We start from the raw sequence: 3,927 nt of genomic DNA, 5'->3' as shown, positions 1-3,927 counted from the left end.
ATTAGCCGGGCGTGGTGACATGTGCCTGTAGTCCCAGCTACTGGGGATGCTGAGGTGGGAGGATTGCTTGAGCCCAGGCATTGAAGGCTGCAGTGAGCTACGATCACACCACTGCACTCCAGCCTGGGCAACACAACGAGACCCTGTCTCAAAAAAATATATGTATATATATTAGGGGAAATGTCAACATAGAATTGCCAATGTTTAATTTTAAAATTTTCCACGTTAGGACGAAGAGGAATAGTAAACATCTCCTAGCACGGTAATGTCAGAGTTCTTTCCTTGAACAGCCCAAAAGTAGAAAGGATGAGATTGTAAAATGGCAGGGGATCCTCCACTCTGAATACATTCAGAGGTAAGAGAACTCACCACAACGCTCAGAGTTGTAGGCTGCCATGGGCCAGTGAGAGCTTTGTCACCAGCAATAGGGTCTGCGGGGAGGACTTTGGGCACAGGTGCCTGCTATTCTTAGTGATGGTGGAGAACTTCTCAATGGGGAGCTGACCTGGCTGGGCTGTCTTAGGAGGCAGTGAACTCCCAGGCATTGCAGGTGTCCAAGCAGAGTTTAGAGGAAGGGATTTTTTTTTTTCTCCATCAGAAGGGGCCAGGGCAGTGAGGCAGCTTCCTCAGGACCTTCTGGCCGCTGCCTGCCTTACATTCCCTGTTCCCCAGAGTTGGGTGGACACATGTTCACAATGGCATGTGGTGCCCGGGGCATCTGTGGATGTGGACCCATGCCATCAGCCCTAAGCTGACCATGAGCCCCTTCCGTGGAGGAAGGGCCCAGTTGTCACCAACCCTCACCCAACATGTGTGGACGTTCCACAGGGACTGGTTTTGCCCCACCTGGCCTTGGATATGTGGAACTCCTGTCCTGGGGCATGAATGGTAAAAGCCTGGGCTTACTCCTGCCAACAGTAATTAGGCCCTAGACGCCTTTCCTGCAGTGACGTGCCCATGACTGGCCTTAAGAAACAGGAAGACCCTTGAGGGACAGTTTCTTTAACAGGCCTGGCAGGCAATGCTTGGCGAAAGGGGGCAGAGCAGGCAGGAGCCCAGGAGCCCAGGAACCCAGTGTGCCAGAGGGCGTGGGTGCTGGGCTGGCCTCCACCTCAGAGCCCAAACCTACCCTGGGGCCAGCCCGACGTGCAACCCCAATGTTTAATAAAAACAGCTACGATTTAGAATAGCGTATAGTGTGCCAGGATTAGTGATAAGCAGCCAACAAATGTAATTTCTTTCAATCCCCATAACACCCTTTGAGGTAAGAACTCTCATCATCTCCATTTCTCGGATGAGGAATTCGTGACACAAAGTGGTGAAGCAAGCAGCTTGTGAAAGCTCTGCCTGACGCCAGCCATTAGGCTAGACTGGCTCCTTACCCAACCCCAGCAACCCCACCTTTCTCATTTGCGAAACGGAGATAAAATATTCGGCCGGGCTCACGCCTGTAATCCCAGCACTTTGGGAGGGCGAGGTGGGTGGATCACTTGAGCTCAGGAGTTCGAGGCCAGTCTGGCCAACATGGTGAAACCCTGTCTCTACTAAAAATACAAAAAGTAGCTGGGCCCAGTGGCAGGTGCCTGTAATCCCAGCTACTGGGGAGGCTGAGGCAGGAGAATTGCTTGAACCTGGGAGGCGGAGGTTGCAGTGAGCTGAGATTGTGCTGTTGCACTCCAGCCTGGGTGACAGCGAGACTCCATTGAAAAAAAAAAAAGATCAGCTCAGGGAGTGGATTGAGAGGATTGAAGATTCCACATAAAGTGCTCAACATAGTGCCTGATATATAATATGTGTCCAGTAAGTGGAATATCTTATGGCTCCTATCTCTAATCCTAATGATGCACCCCCTCACCCTTGCTGGTAGTTTAAAGCCTTGGAGGCCTCAGTCTTCCAACCTGTCTAATGTGCCTGCTCCTTGACCCTCATCAAGAGCTTCCTTGAAACTCTTTGTTCAGGAAACTGAAGCCAGATATAGGAATTTCCAGGTTCCTTTGGACTCGGTGGTGCCCTGGAATTGGCTTGTATCGGCTGGTTAAGAGCTGATTGTTAAATTTTCAGGATTTTGTCCAGCTGGTTACTAAATCCAGCCATTGAGTAATTACATTATGTACACTTACAATGAAATAACTTCCATTAAAAACAAAGTTAATAAATACTCAAAATTCATCACATCCCAATTATTTTACAACAATGTCTCCCCACCCTCCTTATTATTGTCTGTGCTGTCAGGGTTATTGACCATCTGTCGTGTCGGTGTGGTGGCAAGGCTGTGTAACAGCCTGCTACTCCACGTGTCTCCAGCTCCTCATTCAGTGACATCATCAATTTCAGGTAGCTTGAAATTGGCCGGAGGGGGAGAATTTACACTGTGGAAATGGGCAGAAGCTTCAAATCAGCTCCCTCTGCCCCTGCTCCCCAACCAGGGAGCCAGGGAAACATTCACCAGCATACCACTGCTTGAACACTACTGGGTCCTTATCCTACCATTTCCAGTGTGGGCCTCTCCGGAAAGATACCCCCCCAAACAAGGACAGAGGTCCAGATAGCAATCCTACCAACATTTCAGGGGGGGCCCCAGGTGAGGCTCTGAAGTGAGACACCCTAGGACAGCGGAGGTCAGGGATCCACATTTACTGAGCTCTTCCTTATGGGCATGGTACTGCACAAAACACTTTCTATAGAAGCTTATTTGAGTCCTCATAAAATCATAGAAAATTGGTATCTATCACTTTCCAAACTCAGGAAGCAAATAGAATTGGCTAGTGAGGGAAACTTGTATTTATCCCTTTTGTGTAGCATAGAAAACAGAGGGGTTAGTAACTTGGTTAGGTTTGCACAGTATCTCCCAACAGGACAGGGTCCCCTTCTCTGTACAAAGGAAAGTCCTTCTTCCTCATAAGGTCTGGCGCCAAGCCCTGCTCCTAGTACTGTGCCCCAAATCCTTACCCAAGGCTTCAGGTTCCTCCTTCTTTCTCACTGACATGGTGCTCTGGGCCGGCTCAGCCCGGGGGCCCCCAGTCCCTTGGGGAAGCAGCTGGAAGGTGGGGTCCAGTTCCAGGATCATCTGATTGAGGCTCTCCAGTGAGAAGTCAATGTAGGAGTCAAGGTCTTCCGGGGTTCCCAAGGCCTGCTTGCCAGGGGACGGCAGGAAGCAGGTGGTTTTGGCCTCGGCCTGTGGGGCTTGCTGGAGTCGGTCAGGGGGCCCCATGCAGGGCACGGGGGCCATCAGGGCCTGGGCTCCCCAGCCTTCTGTGGTGTAGTAAGAACACTGGAGCGGCAGGCTGGGACTGGGTGCTGGGTGCAGGGTCCTCCTGGGCTCGTCACAAGGTGCCAAGCTGACAGCATGGCCTCCTGCCAGCAGTGGGCTGGACATCACCTGGGACATGGTGGGGATGGTGACCTCTGCGGTTTACCTCTGGTTTTCAACCAGCCTCACTGACATCCCAGAGATCTCACTTGCCAACCAGAAGCTCCCAGGACCTGAAAGAGTCCAAGAGTGGGAATGGAGTAACTTCTGTAGGTGAAGCCCCTGCCTCCCAACCCTCCATACAAGAGCTAATCTATTCATTCATTTAAAAGCATGGATGCTGGAGCCAGACCACCTGGGTTTGCAGCCTGGCTCCACCATCTACTAGCTGTATAACCTTAGGCAAGTTAATTGACTTCTCTGTGCCTCAGTTCCCTTGTCTATAAAACAAGTTAATATTTGTAATGTGCTTAGAACAGTGCCTGGCACAAAACAAGCCCATTATGTAAGTGATCATTAAATAAAGTAACTTCAGGCCAGGTGCGGTGGCTCAAGCCTGTAATCCCAGCACTTTGGGAGGCTGAGACGGGCGGATCACGAGGTCAGGAGATTGAGACCATCCTGGCTAACACGGTGAAACCCCGTCTCTACTAAAAAATACAAAAAACTAGCCGGGC

The 3,927-nt window shown here is 50.8% G+C and overlaps 1 protein-coding gene across 1 annotated transcript in view; it reads right to left on the bottom strand.

Annotated features, from left to right (window-relative positions):
• The window catches only part of TNS4 (tensin 4), a 24,218-nt gene that overhangs the window by 15,808 nt on the left and 4,483 nt on the right, over nucleotides 1-3,927 (bottom strand). The window contains exon 3 of the mRNA XM_011998941.1: nucleotides 2,950-3,483. Within this exon, the coding sequence (XP_011854331.1) occupies nucleotides 2,950-3,388 (439 nt within the window). The 5' untranslated portion in view covers nucleotides 3,389-3,483. The remainder of the gene's footprint in view (nucleotides 1-2,949; nucleotides 3,484-3,927) is intronic.

Source organism: Mandrillus leucophaeus, unplaced genomic scaffold (assembly GCF_000951045.1).
Source record: "Mandrillus leucophaeus isolate KB7577 unplaced genomic scaffold, Mleu.le_1.0 Scaffold58, whole genome shotgun sequence".
Taxonomy (NCBI): domain Eukaryota; kingdom Metazoa; phylum Chordata; class Mammalia; order Primates; family Cercopithecidae; genus Mandrillus; species Mandrillus leucophaeus.
The sequence above is the reverse complement of the archived record's forward strand: the minus strand, read 5'-3'. Positions and strand labels throughout refer to the sequence as shown.